Genomic DNA, 13,540 nt, shown 5'->3' with positions numbered 1-13,540 from the left:
AAGAAACACCTGAATTAAAGGCACTGTGTAGATTGTCTGAAGCGTTATCGGCCGTTGATCTCCGATCCAACGGCTACGTTATAAAGGCTACTGCTGAAATTCCGACAACACCCCTGGCCAGCCGCGCGTGTCCCTCACCTGCTCACCGCGCACGTCCCTCTCCTTCCCCTGGCTATAAAGCCATGTAATCCTCTTGGCTATACTTTATGCTTATTGTAATTGGGTTAGAACCCTAGCCGCCGGTGGCGAGCTACCATTTTCCTCAGTAAAACCTCTAAATTCCCCGTGATCTTTCTCGGTTTTGGTTCTTGGTTGGTTTGATCATGATCATGTTCTGCTTCTAGCTAACCTGAGTTTGACATCTCTACGAATAAAGGCTTATTTCTGAGATACATCTGCATAAAGCTTTCGTACTACAAAAACATAAAACTGAGGTTTTCGCTCTCCAACGCCAACAAAATGACAGCAAGCAATTCAAAGAACAAGGAGGTAAACCAAATACATGCTACAGTGCATATGCTTTCAGCCAAAGTGCCGAACACAGAGAACAGGGGGAACCAAAATACTTGTATACATCAAATGGCTTGGTGCATATGTACGACTAGAAGGGGAGTGTGGTCACCATAGTAGAAACTTCAATCAGCTCATAACCGTGCTAACCAAACTACCGCAACAAAAATAAAGAGGGAGAGAAAACACTCGTACATTATATTGTAGCGTAATCAACGCGAACATAGGCCACCTCGATTTTTTTGTGACAAAGGAAATTTCAGTACAAGGGATATTATTTGGACCATTCAGAAATCTGTACAAAAGAAACATGAATATACTCATTATACCAGAAGATTTCACTCTATAACCAGATCAGACTCGCTCAAATCCTAATTGTCATTCCAACCGATCACAACCGGACAATCTACCAGCTTGTTTTCATAAAAGAACAGTTCAGATACCTCAACTTGCATGCAGAAGATAAGCTTACCTGCTCAAGCAATACATCACAACAACATATCTAAGAGAGTAACTGTCTTATGTATTGTTTTTTTTTTCTGAACTATTGTCTGTCTTATGTATTGTCTCCATCGTGTCCACCATGAATGCCTGAGAACTACTGCTCGCCCTTTTCCACCACTAATGCCTGTTATACAAACATAAGAAATCAAACGACGAATGGCATTACAAAGAAAAAAGTCAAATAAATACGAGGAGGCATCGACAAGATACTTAGATCAACACGCAGGTGTGATCTAAAAAGATGAAATGAACTCAGTTTATTGATTTTTCATGGTATAAACGAGTATTTTAAGTTCATGGCACTAACTCAATTATAACTTTCGGGCTTCATACCATTCAAAACTCAATTTATCATCTATAATGCATTAGGACTCTACTACAAGTGATAAAATGCTCAACTGTATTTCAAGTTTCAAACCAAGTCAAGTTTATGAATTTAGGATTAATAACAAGCTTACTAGAGATAACAATACCGAAAGAAAGAAATATAACTAGCTTTTAATCTTCCAATGTACCAGTCAGGCTACTTATTTGACATTTTAGTTTGTCCAAGCTAATTATTCCTATAGTTGTCTCCAGAAAATGCACTCCAGTCATGCGACCATTATACAACTCTTGCATATTTCAGCAGGCATGCAACTATGTAGTTCGATTCAGTTATTCTATAAAGAATTAGACAATATCGGTGTTCATTGTTTTAGTGTACAGATTTTCCATATAATTTATGTATCCCATAGCTGATTTGTGCTTGATCCATGTTGTCAAGAAAAAAGATTGTACATCCAATTATCTCATTCTTTGTAGATTTAAGATTATTAACAAAGCTTACTAGAGATAACAATACTGAAAGAAAGAAATATAACTAGCCTTTAATCTTCCAATGTACCAGTCAGGCTACCTATTTGACATTTTATGAAGAATTAGCCAATAATGGTTGTTTTACTGTACATATTTTCTATATAATTTTTGTATCCCATAGCTGATTTGTGCTTGATCCATGTCATCAAGAAAAAAGATTGTCCATCCGATTATTTCATGAATGCATAGCTTGCATATAATTCCCTCCCAGGGCGTGCCTATTTAGGTCCCTGTAGTGTTTCTTCTTCCACCCATGGCTCTGACTTGAGTTAGTTAGTTAAAAGTTTGAAGGTGGAACAACAATATTAGAAACAACACTGTGTGGGTAAAGAAGAGATATGTTGAAGAGGTCATCAAGCAACAATAGGAACACGTGATACGACAATACTTCAAATCGTTACCTTAATAACACGAAAGGATGTGAACAGCATTTAATCAGTCAATTATGAATAAATAACTCGGCTTTGTTCTACTCACAACCTGGAGTGTAGACGGTTTGGAATGGATGATAGTGAGACCCGACGGTGGCCTTGGAGATCCTCTTGAACTGCAATGACTCAAGATGGACCATGAAGACACCAACAATTGTCCAGAGGAACACCACATTGTTTTCCTATGTGGCGGATCCTTCTTCGAATGCAGTCGAAGCAGCTTGTCGAGTTGGATAGTTCTTCCCGGCTCCCATATCTCAGCACGACCGCAATCGGTCACCGTACTCCATAGCTGGGCAGTGAAGCCTGACAAGAAAAGGAAACCCATCCGACCACCCTCTGCTCGATCGGATGACCGCGAACGCAGGACTGCCCGGGGTATACATGCCCCCTGGCAGCAATTCCAGGGCTAGGCTCTGCCTGTCCAAATCAAACTGAAGGATGCCTCTTGAGCCTGAACCTGGGGCGGTCACCGGCGTCTCCGGCGGCACCGCGAAGCACCGCCCCGCTGTCCACCACCAGGTCCAGGCGGAACTCCGGGGGGACGGGCAGGCGGCGCTGGACGCCGGCGACGGGGTCCCACACGTGGACCTGGAGCTGGATCGGGAAGAAGAAGAGCGCGAGGCCGTGGCGCCATCCGAGGGTCGTGTAGCCGTCGTCGAGCCTCAGTGAGAAGAGGCCGTGGGGGAGGCGGTCGGGGGCGTCCAGGGCTGGCTGGAAGGTGTTCCTGTTGTGGTCGTCGAGGAAGCCGAGGAGGGGAGGGCCGCGGCGGCGGTGGTGGGCGCGGAAGCGGCGGCGTGGGAGACGAGGCTGTGCCAGCGCCTGCACACGAGGGAGGCGCGCGGGAGGGAGGCGGAGGAGGATCTCGGAGAGCAGGTCGTCGTCTTCCAGCGGCGCCGCCGGAGGGGAGCGGCGGCGGAAGCGGGAGCTGGGCGTTGGCATTTCTCCCTGGTGCGGCGTGCGTGGTCAGTGAGTAGACGAACGCCAAAGCCCGCAGTTTTGATAGGATTGAAGCCCGCAGCGTGTGCTCTGCAGCCTCCCACTCAAAGGCGCGAAAATCATTAAAAAAATACTCTTCCGTTTCCGAATACTCCCTCCGTCCGGAAAAAGTTGTCACCAGCGGTGCAGTGTAATGCGAATTTTACAAAAACGTCCTTATAGCTTAAAATCTGTTACAAACAGGTAAGTCGTCTCCTTCCTTCTTCCTCCGCGTGTCGCCCGCGCGCTCCTCCGACGCCCAATTGCTTCTCCGCTGCCACCCAGGACGCGCTCCTTCGACGCCCAGGACCCGCGCCGCCCAATTGCTTGCTCCGCCGCCGCCAAGGACGTGCTCGTCCGTCGACCAAGACCTGCGCCACGAAAGTGCTTGCTCCACCGTCTCCTAAGACGTGCTCCTCCGGTACCCAGGACCTGGGTTGCCGCCGCCAGGCCTGTGCGGCAGATATCCTCTCCCGCCATCCAGAATTTGTGCTGCGACCGCCCAGGACCTGCACGCGCCTGGGTCTCAAGCACCTGGACCGCGAGTTCCCGCCGTGCCCGGACCTCGAGCTCCCGCCGTGCCCGGACCTCGAGCTCACTCAAGCTCGTCCTGGACCTCAAGCTCGAGCTCCTTCAGCTGCTCCTCTGCAAGTTGTTGTTGGTCCCCTGCTCGTGCTGCTGCTCGTAAGAAGAAGTGCAGGGCTCCTTGCTTGCTTGCTTTGTAATTTCAAGCACAATTGATCTGTCAATTGCTCTGTCCTCTAAAGAAATGTTCGAAAAAAGTAAGTTCAGTTACAACCAGATGAATTTGTTGTCAAATGCTCTGTTACTATTGCTATCTGAATTCCAACCAGATCAATTTGCTGTCAAAACTCCTGTTGAAAGAATCCAATTAAACTGTTAATTTCAAAGTAACAGATCAACAGGGATACTACAAGGACTAAGAATATGAATTTATTTGTCGTACTTAGCCTCAGTTATAAATCAGAAATTTGTTGTTAAAGAAAATTGTGTATTAATGCCTATTGCTCCTAGATCAATTTCTTTGAGGAAGAAGGCTGAGCAATGTGCTAAAACTCTTTCAGGCCGCTGAAACTCTGCATTGTTCTTATCATCATTGCTGGCAACTCGAGTAGCTTTACCAAAAACAATTGACCATGGCATCTACAGGTTATAAAAATTTGAGCATCTTCACTACTTTATTATTGCAATTTCTACGGACAGAAACCTGTAGATGGGCAAGCTAACTACAGGAGTTAACTAAAATTAACTGAACCCTGTAGATGGACAAAAACCTGTAGATGGGAAAGTTAACTACGAGAGTTAACTGAAATTAACTGAATTAGTTGGGTTACTTGACTGGATTTATTTGGAATAGTTGGGTTATTTGGATTTATTTGAAATTATTTGAAATTGCACCAATTAGGTAACTTGATAATCTTCAGCATCTTGGTAATCTTTAGCAAGATAATCTTTAGCTAGATAATACACTAACATACAATTTGCACTTGAAAACTGTTCGCAGCAAACAAAAACACTAACAAACATTGCAGAAATCAGTTGGAAGGATTTATTTGAATTATCTAGATTCTTCTTCTTCCACTTCTTCTTCTTCTACTACTTCTTCTTTCTTCTTCTTTCTTCTTCTTCTACTTCTACTTTTTCTTCATAGATGAATTTGTTTGTCATACTTAGCCTACATTACATGTTCATGTCAATCCATGAACATGCAAATTATTGGCCATCAAAATTTGCAAAAAAGGCAGTTAACTGAATTTTCGGCAGCTGAACTGAATTTTTGGCATATGGCATAGCAGACTACTCCTACATCCAGTAGAAAATTGTTCTCTTGATTGAAACAATTGGCAGAAAACTGTGTTGATTCATTTTTGCAAACACTCCAATAATTATTGAAACAATTGGCAGAAAATTGTTCTCTTGATTGAAACAATTGGCAGAAAACTGTGTTGGTTCATTTTTGCAAACACTCCAATAATGATTGAAACAATTGGCAGAAAAATTTTCTCTTGATTTTTGCAAATTCACAAGTTAACAACAATGTTACTGTATTTTATAATGCCAAGTTTCATCTCTGAATATAATGCCAAGCTTCATCTTTGAACGACTACATTCATCGGCATCTACAGTAACTATACTCCCTCTAAACAGCATGTACACGAAGATAAAACTGCAGTAAACTGAATTGTGCTCCGAATAGTGCACAATTATGCAATAAACTGCAGTAAACTACAATAGTTTATTCCCTCTCAGAGTCAAATTCCAGTTAACTGTGTGTGTGTGATTTCCACAATGCAGCAAAGATTTACACTGTCAGGATACACTAGAATTGAAGTTTAGCACTAGATTGCCACTATCTACTCTTGATTGTAGCTAAAAATTCAGGCTTGCACCGAGAATAGACAGTACTCCAAAAACATTAACCACAGTTTCAGTAGCCACATGTTCAGTACCAACAACAATACTGGCGGAGAGGGCGACGCGGGACCCGGCGGTGAGGGCGACGCGGTGTCCGGCGGCGAGGGCTAGGTGGAATCCGACAGTGAGGGTGAGGCGGCTTCCGGCGTGGGGGAGTCGAGCTCGAGCAACGGCGCTGCCAGCACGCCGTGGACAGAAGCAAACGGGACAGAGACGGCCAGTGGATAGAAGCTGGGCGCCGACCAGTGGTGATAAGTTGAGCACGACTGCTCGCGATTCGCCTCGCTCGGCTAGGGTTGGTCGCCCGGAACCCTGGCTGTCGTCACCGCGGGGAAAGAGGGGATTTTTAGGAGCTGTGCGGCATGGGGGGAGCTGCGGGGAAGTGCAGAGGAACTGTGCGGGGAGCTGTGCGGCGACGCGGCATGATGGAGCTGCGCGGCGTCGCGGCACGGAGGACCTACACGGCGCGGCGGCGCAGGAACTGCGTGGCGCGGTGGCGCGGAGGAACCGAGCGATGTCAGAGAAAGATGGAGGGGGACTGCGGTTTTGGTCGGGCAAACGTCAAGGTTATTTTTGTAAACAACTTTTCTCGGACGGAGGAAGTACTTCTTCTGTAGTCGAAGAAAATTAATCTAGTTTTCCTTAACTATAATTATTTAAGTAAAAAAAGTATAAAATGCTTCAACTTTTCTGTAAATTGAATGTATATAGACATGTTTAACACTTTGACTATGCTTGTTCAATTATTTCTGATCTTCTCAGCATCCTTTGTCTTGCTCCTTTTAACAACGTCATAGCCCGTGGCGTTAGTGTCCAACATAGAAACACCGGATAGCGTTTCTGTCCTTGCCTACTGCCAGGCCGAGCACGCGTACGTGACATGCCAGAAACACCGAGCGCCATCGAGCCCTTGGCGTTTCCAAACAACACATCAATTAGGACAAGTGCTTTGAAAGAGGAAAAATGATTTATAACCATACATGCATGCCTCGTCAAAACCTTACAGGAAAGACAGTTTTATCATCTTATGCCGAGAGAGACGTCTTATAATCAAAAACATTCAAACATGTTGTGATTTTATGAACACCGAGGCCACCGTCGATGCGGGTGGGAAGAAGGATAAGTGGAGTGCCAACATAAAAGGGATGTCATGTGTTGAAATAAAGGACGTGAACCTATTGGAGTCTGGAGTCATGGTTATTGGGTTAGGGAAGTGTGTTAATTTTTTATCCGTTGCAACACACGAACTATTTTGCTAGTAATAAATTAAAGCAATTAGGGTTAGTTTGAATTGTGTCCTTGTGGTACCTTGTGTGATGAGAAATTGCGCGAATGTATGTCTCATTTATTGTGAGACGACGTACCTCTACCTCTGTTCTCGCACTATTGAATATGTTGTTTTTAGCGGGACAACCTAATGAAGTGGATTTTCGTGAAGGTTCTGAGAATTGGTTCGTGGAACCTTCCATCGATTTGAGGAAGGTTTCACACATTTTTTTCGTCTGTGTTTTCCTTTACGATATTCATTGTTTTCTTTTATATATTTTTATTTTCTTCTTCTTATTTGTTCTTTTCTTCTTATTTTTTCTGTTTTTAATACATGTCGACCTTTTTAATACTCCATATAAATTTTTCGTACACATGTTGAAGATTTGTTTGATATACGATGAACATTTTTTTACATTGTTTAAACATATTATTAAAAAAGCATTAACATCGTGTGAACATTTCTTTGAATACAAAACTCTCTTTTTTGCATTTTACAACCATTTTTAGAAAATTTACGAACATAGTTTTGAAATGGGTGAACATTTTCTTAATGTTTAGAAAAATAAAAGTTTTATCGAACAATTTAAATTATATAAACACTATTTAAAATGTAATAAATATCATTTGGAATGTGTGGACATATTTTAAATGCCAAAAATATTTTCTTAATGTTAGTAAACTTTATTTTAAAATATGTGGACATGATTTACATTGTATTTTTTTAAATGTCACGACCATATTTTTTGAATAGCATGATTTATTTTTAAATGTGATTTGCCATGTATTCTTCTTGTATATTCTCTTTTTCGGGGATCTTGTATATTCTATTTATGTCCCCAACCTTCTTCCAGAGCTGGAACCTTCTTCCAATGACATCTCCAATCCTTTCAGTTGAATCAAATCCAGTCTGAAGATGAAGCATATATCTCAGGGCTGCATCAAGTCTGAAACCTCTACATGTTGATGTATGATACTAATACAGTTGTTCCATTTTTCTTGTTCTTCGTCGTTTGGATGTTGATGTCTGCAACATTCTTCCAGAGCTGGATCCGGCCCTGGATGACACCACTGAAGGTTGCGTAACGGTGTAAGCGAAAGGGTAGAAATGTTCATCTTCTTCAGATGAATTAGAACAGTCCAAAAATGCATAATTCCATACTGTGGTTCAAACAGGTTCCCAAACCATTCCTGGGAAATATAAACAGGTTCAGACAAAAACAGGGTAACCAGCAGAGATAGAAAGGATCACAAACAGACCTTCCAAAAATATAAACCAACCATTAGTGGCCTACGACTCAACTTGGCAACGCCCATATTCATAGGCATTAGGCAGCAGTCCAACTCAACATTAAACTAGCAAAATCAGTTGAAAATCTAATGGAATTCACTGTATACCAGCCAACAATTCAAATAACAGCACAAGTTTTTCTCCCTTTTCTCTCTTCAAGACAAGGGATCAGCTACTGATCATCCGTCCATCGGCACCAGCAGTTTGTGCCACAACACAAGAAGAATGCACAAGTATGCTATGCTATGCTATGCTATGCCTACCCCAACTTCATGGGGAACTAGTTGTACTCTAACTCTCTAACACTAAGCTCAGCAACATTCTCATTCATAGGCATCAGCCCAGCTCAACTTTAATCCAGAGGAATCTGTTGACTTCAACTCTGATCACCAGGATCTCTCTGGGAAGCCTGATGACTTGAACTCTGATCAGCAGGATCTTTTCTCTGGGAAGCCTGATGACTTGAACTCTCAGCAGAAGGAGCACGTGGGTAGATGATTTCGTAGTGATTTCCCGAGTACAGCAGGGTCACACTCGGACGGGGAACTCCAGTACCAGTGTAGATATCTGGATGATATACTCCTCGGACTCGCTCCACTCTGAGGGGTACCTCAAGCGCTGTGGCCAAGGCCAGCATCATAACATGGTCCGTGAACCTACGAGCTGGAGTGACGCGCCGAATGCACCACTGTTCGTACAACAACAATAACAGGTTAGGTAAATTGAGTGTCATGTATCTAACAATGGATGCATTGAAAATCAGCACAAGGGTAATGCAAAGGGAGAATATGCATCACTGACATCTTCCAGACTGTAATTTTCTCTGAGCCCTGGTATAAGCTGTTCATACACCTCCCTGTGCGAGCATATCTCGATAGCTACTACTAATCTGAGGAAAATGAAAACTGACCAAGAAAATGTGTCAGAAACATGAATTATTGATGAACAAAAGGAAATATGACTTCAAGGGTGTTTCTCTCACTGTCTAGTGTCGTATCATATTCGCTGAAGAAGTTGAGAAGTTTCTCTTTACGGTAGCTAAAAATGGCAAATATTATGTCAGTGAGATAGAATGCATTCGGCCACAATACTATGATGGAATTGCAGAAAACCAAGTGAGTCAAAAACCTGCTAGTTGATTTCCTGCTGTTCCACCTGCCATGTCTCTTCCATCTCTTTACTTTCTTGATCAGATTTTTAAATGCCTGAAAGAACCAGCAACTCAATCATTCGCAATTGATAATCATATATCATAGGTTACAATGATACATACAGAATGATGATCAATAGCAAGATGTAAAAGAACATGACTAAGACAACTATCCTAAGAAGCTTCAGTTATTAAACATATACTACAGCAGAGTAACAGAACAGCGAGGTCGCTATACAACAACAATCAGTAGGTGTGCATTGTTACAGCGCTCAAACAAGCATACATTTATGTTATTTCCTCATTAGATTGCTGTTGTTCCTTTGCAAATAAATTTTCTTAAGGCCGTTGTTACAACCAGGTTGTTAACTTTACAATAAACTTCAAATTTGAGTTTGTGCCAATAGTGGGAAAAACTGTGATGACATGCCACTACTGTTAAGCAATTGTGCGCTTCCTGCAAATGACAAACAAAGATGCTGCTTGAAATGCACTGTAACCTGGCTAGGAATCATCATCCCTTCCCTTGCAAGCATGTTTATCCAAGAAAGAACAAGTACGGAGAAGGCAAGAACTTACTCTGCTGCTCCTGGAAAATTCAGAGTTCCATCGAAGATTTGCATGTTGCCTAGCCACTCTTTTAACAACATGAAGGAGACGGCGTTCCTCATGTGTGTCCTGCCTATCAATAACTTGCTCCTGTTGTACATTCGCGAAAACAGAGACAGTTAAATAACTAAACCCACATCCTATACAGAAAAGAGGGGAGGATGATTACAACTTACAAGGTATGAAAATATGAAGCTCCTGTAGAAACACTCCCCATCTCCAATCACCGATCTACATTCCGAATAGGCATCAAGATGGTTCGCCTCGTCAGAAGCAAGCATATAGTGCCTTCTGACTTCAGTGATGGGATGTGTCTGCAACGAACAAAGAAATATGAGAATTCAAATTACGCACAGTTGAACATGGAAACAACATATCTACAAATGTAATGGAAATTTTGTTTTTATTCAAAATTTCGGGTTTGCATGTTCTCTGGAAATGTTTGAAACCAATAGTATATAATCCCATCACGGATGCTGATTGGTTGTTGTTCAGCAAGAAAACAAGAAGATATCTATTAACATCTGATAAACTCAACAACAGTACAAGTTGATTTGGTCCTGTTGAAACCAAGAGTTAACATACAATTTAGTATTTATAAAGAGAACATAATCCTTCTGAACAGTTGATTGTACAGGAAGCACTAATCACAGTATCTTGTGATATAGGGCTTTCATCCAGATTTTTCTTGCACTTCCATTTTAAACATTACATTAAGCAAAATGGAGACAAACCTGGTGCTTCACATGTTCTGAACATATTTCCCTTCCTTCTTTACGAAAAATCTATTTGACAGGAAATGAAGAAAACGAAGTTAAAGACCATACATCCTGCCAGTCCTACAATTGTACAGAATCAACAAGAAGATCGAATACTTCAAAACAATAAATAAGGGAATGAAAAACGAATGGAATTAACAAACAACCAGTCAGATTTTTTTCTGTTTCCTGGTCAAAAGAAAAAAAAAGTATAGCAAGACCACAAAAACTTAATACATCCGAACTTCTGAACCAACTATTGACCATCCGAATTAGCAGATTTTTTGGCAACTATGTACATGAAAATATATTCTGAAACTTCTGAACCAACTATTGACCAAATGGCGAAACTTCTCGACCAGATCCTAAATTTTACAGACAACAGTTTCAGGAACACTCTTGACCAAGTGGCGAACCAGTTCCAGATCACCGATTTTGCATGTAAATGGCAAATGATTTTGCATGCAGTCTTGAACTAATGTCTGGATTAAAGTTTCCGATAACTGCATCGTTTTGCAAAGGAAGCTCACACATCCGACTTCAGGCTCTGTTACCAAAATATTGCAGTAATCGGGACATGACCTCATGATTTCCCCACATTTTACAGACAACAGTTTCAACAAGATAGCCATTTCCTTCGAAATACAATGCCAGATTGTGGGAAGACCCACGAGCAACATGGACGTTTGTACCTCATGATTCTTCCTCTACGCTAGGATGCCACAAGACAGTCCAACCAAGATTTCATGATTTGATTACACTAACAGGTCCAAGAATTTAACATGAATAAGCAGAAACTAAAAAAATTCCTAGTTCTGCTTTCTACGAAAAAATAGGCAAGTGCAGCAATGCTCATGTGGTCATAGCACCCAAGAATCACAAGTGAGAAGAGTTTAGGTCATACCTTGTTCTTGAGCCTACTCCAGGGTAATTTCCCCTTTGCTTGCGGTAGTTTGTCCTGCTTGGATTTCACCTTTGCTTGTGATAGTTTCTCCTGCTCCACAGAATTAGCATCAAGATCATACATTTCGGATTAACAAAGGTGAAAGGGATAAAAAAATTTGAAATGTTGAGTCATCCAAATCCTTTCTACTCTTGCCAATTATTCATATGAACCGAGTTTTGAGGCTTCGGAGCCAGTTTCAGCCTTTCAGGCAACAGATGGCAAAAGCATAGAGCCAAGGATCCAGATAATGCACGTCTGGCCATGTAATCCCGAGCAAACATTCAGATAAACTTCCCCTATAACACCATTCATCTACACAGGAAAGTACTACATTTTGGCATCAATATTTTCTTGCCAAAATATGACAGCAAGTCAGCAACTACTGCAAAGACATGATCCTCATATCTCCCCACACTTTTCACTTGCAGCAAAAGTGCAAAACATGCTATCATACCAATTAGAAGAATCGAGAAGAACACCTAAATCTTGGGCAATTTCGAATAATCACAACAAGATACTCGCCTGTCTCTAAACTTCATAACGCACCGCAAGAATAGCTCGAGTAATAATCAGGAAATACCTAATCGTCAAACTGTCCCCAACATTTGCCCGAGATTCCGTTTCTACTACTAAATCATCCATGATTTTAACAGACATTGAGATCACAATTCCACATTCCAAACAGCAAGAAGACCAGATTCAGGCCACACATACCTGTTCCTTCCTGTACATCTCCTCTTCCGCGCGCAACGAGTTGAACTGCTCGAGAAGAAACCAAGAAACGCTCAAGAACGCACTCCAGAGACTCCAAGAAACAACAAGAGCACGTCGCAGAGGCCATCACCTGCTGTTTCCATCTTCTGTTCTCCTCCTCTTCGGCCGCCTGCTCTTGAGTCGGCCGCTGGATAACCACCTGGTCGAACAACGTCTTGCTGCAACTACTGCAAAGACATGAGTCGAACAGCTGTGCCACCGCGTCGGGCACCACCTCGGCCACCTGCTCTTGAATCAGCCGCTCGATGACCACCTGCTGGAGCACCGTATTGGAGTCGAACAGCTGCGCCGCGGCGCCGGGCACCTCCTCGGCCACCTGCTCTTGAATCAGCCGCAAGATGAGCATCTGATCGAACACCGTCTTGGGGTCGAGCAGCTGCACCTCCGTCGTCTCCTCCACCACGGGGTCGCTCCACGTCACCCGCCTGAACCTAGCGGCCGCCGCGGCACTCGACTCCGCGCCTTGGAAGGCTCTGAATGCCGCGGCGTAGTCGTGGGAGCGGGTGGAGGAGCTGCTGCTGCTGCCCGAAGAGCTCCGCCTCGGAGGAGAAGGAGGGGCAGGATCCTTGCCCTTCCGAGGATCCACCACCGTGGCGGGGCTCCACCCATCGGCGCCGTCTCCGGCCTGCTCGCGGTGGAGGGGCGTCGCGCTCGCGGGGGAAGGTGGCGGCGCAGCAGCGGTCGTGGAGGAGGCGTTGGAGTCCGGTTCTTGGACCGGTTCTGCTGCTCCTGAACCGGAGCCGGCGGTTGGCTCCATTGCGGGAGGACTCGCCTGGCAATTCCGCTAACTCCCGAGGGCCGAATGGAGAAGAAACGTGTGGAGGGTGCCGGATGGAAAAGGGGAGGAGATGGTCTGACGACTAGGAGTATTTATTTACAGAAACGCTGAGGACGGTTTGGTCCCTTGGGTTTCTTTTTCTTTCCGCAAGCAACTTCACGATTGAACCACGATTTGGGTTAGTAATGACGATTAGGGGTGGGCGTTTGGTTTATTTCATAGGATTTGGGTTAGTAATGACGATTAGGTTA

The 13,540-nt window shown here is 43.4% G+C and overlaps 2 protein-coding genes and 1 pseudogene across 3 annotated transcripts; all 3 read right to left on the bottom strand.

Moving 5' to 3' along the window:
* Positions 1-767: 767 nt before the first annotated feature.
* LOC123404457 lies at positions 768-3,848 on the bottom strand (annotated as a pseudogene).
* On the bottom strand, positions 3,848-6,620 carry LOC123404946. The gene is made up of 3 exons (XM_045098846.1): positions 6,598-6,620; positions 5,753-6,255; positions 3,848-4,042 (listed from the first exon to the last, which is right to left on the bottom strand). The coding sequence occupies exons 1-3, from the start codon at positions 6,618-6,620 to the stop codon at positions 3,915-3,917; spliced, it is 654 nt and encodes a 217-aa protein (XP_044954781.1). The 3' UTR covers positions 3,848-3,914.
* A 1,714-nt stretch (positions 6,621-8,334) lies between these two features.
* LOC123402019 (OVARIAN TUMOR DOMAIN-containing deubiquitinating enzyme 1-like) lies at positions 8,335-12,625 on the bottom strand. Of its 2 annotated transcripts, XM_045095871.1 has the most exons (10): positions 12,582-12,625; positions 12,452-12,496; positions 11,696-11,785; positions 10,768-10,818; positions 10,210-10,347; positions 10,004-10,123; positions 9,403-9,479; positions 9,257-9,312; positions 9,076-9,179; positions 8,335-8,962 (listed from the first exon to the last, which is right to left on the bottom strand). In XM_045095871.1, the coding sequence occupies exons 2-10, from the start codon at positions 12,467-12,469 to the stop codon at positions 8,651-8,653; spliced, it is 966 nt and encodes a 321-aa protein (XP_044951806.1). In that variant the 5' UTR covers positions 12,470-12,496; positions 12,582-12,625; the 3' UTR covers positions 8,335-8,650. The 2 variants fall into 2 exon arrangements, with proteins under 2 accessions (XP_044951806.1, XP_044951807.1); XM_045095872.1 differs by lacking the exon at positions 12,452-12,496 and having other exon boundaries at positions 12,582-12,599.
* Positions 12,626-13,540: the final 915 nt, after the last annotated feature.

Source organism: Hordeum vulgare, chromosome 6H, assembly GCF_904849725.1.
Source record: "Hordeum vulgare subsp. vulgare chromosome 6H, MorexV3_pseudomolecules_assembly, whole genome shotgun sequence".
Taxonomy (NCBI): domain Eukaryota; kingdom Viridiplantae; phylum Streptophyta; class Magnoliopsida; order Poales; family Poaceae; genus Hordeum; species Hordeum vulgare.
This window is presented reverse-complemented; position numbering and strand designations above follow the sequence as displayed.